Source organism: Arachis ipaensis, chromosome B06 (genome assembly GCF_000816755.2).
Source record: "Arachis ipaensis cultivar K30076 chromosome B06, Araip1.1, whole genome shotgun sequence".
NCBI classification, from domain to species: Eukaryota; Viridiplantae; Streptophyta; class Magnoliopsida; order Fabales; family Fabaceae; genus Arachis; species Arachis ipaensis.
In genome coordinates this window covers 40,663,089-40,664,137 of record NC_029790.2, presented here as the reverse complement: position 1 = coordinate 40,664,137, position 1,049 = coordinate 40,663,089, and the positions used below count along the sequence as shown (strand labels likewise).

General features: G+C 31.8%; 1 protein-coding gene across 1 annotated transcript; it reads left to right on the top strand.

Moving 5' to 3' along the window:
- On the top strand, positions 487 to 813 carry LOC107646768 (auxin-responsive protein SAUR50-like). The gene has a single exon (XM_016350926.1). It carries the CDS (start codon positions 487 to 489, stop codon positions 811 to 813), a length of 327 nt encoding a protein of 108 aa, XP_016206412.1.

Genomic DNA, 1,049 nt, shown 5'->3' with positions numbered 1-1,049 from the left:
AAACTAATAATAATAATAATAATAATAATAATAATAATAATAATAATAATAATAATAAAGAAATAAATAAATACATAAATAAATCAATAAATCCTGATCAATTTGTCTTATTGGAATTCTTCCAAACTCAATAGCTAAACAATAATTTAGCAATGACTACATCACCTACTCTTTAGGCCTTAAACGCTCTCAGAAAAATGCAAATAATTAAATGCCAATTGCCAAACATTCTTATTGTGACATCATCTGAGAATCTTCCTATCTCTTAGCTAAAATTTCCCCAAAATTGGAGAAACAGTGACAGTCACCATTAATGAGATCTCACATGCCATTGTCGATTATACTATATATATGCTTATCTATACGTACCCAGATTTAATCAATTGCTTCCCATTATTGATTAAGTATCTCACAGCAGCCTCTATATATATTGGGATATTGCATGCAACAGTTTTTCAATAGATGAACCTTTTCTTCTCTAGACACATGGCTAAAAGAAGAAGTATTAGTAGTAGAGGAGGATTATTATGGAGGAAGGGAAAGGGAGGGTTGTTACCAATGATGAAGAAATTGTTGTTCTCATCATCGTCACGTGATGATGAGAAAGGAGTGAAAGAGGGGCATTTTGTGGTGATTGCAACACAAGGTTGGAAGGAAGAGAGGTTCTTCATTGAATTGGGGCATTTGGATAACCCTGACTTTGTTCAACTCTTAAAGCAAGCTGAAGAGGAGTACGGTTTCTCTCAGGAGGGCGCACTTGCTATTCCTTGTGACCCTCTTTATTTGAAGACAATCATTTCCACCAAAAATTAATTAATTAATCACTTTTTATATATTTAGTTTGTTGTTAGCAGTAAGGATTTTGCATGCATGCATGAATGATCTTCATCTTGTATTTTGTGTTTCTTTGTTGTTATGGTTACTTTAATTTATTCTCTTGCAAGGGTATAATAGAAGAGAGCCATTGCAATAATAAGTCTTTTTGATTCCTTTATTCATTATGATATGCATTAAATCTAAGCCAAATTATTATTAATTAGTTGTGATTG

What these genes read in the sequence shown, in the direction of transcription:
- LOC107646768 (XM_016350926.1), top strand. Translation starts at nt 487, where the DNA reads ATGGCTAAAAGAAGAAGTATTAGTAGTAGAGGAGGATTATTATGGAGG.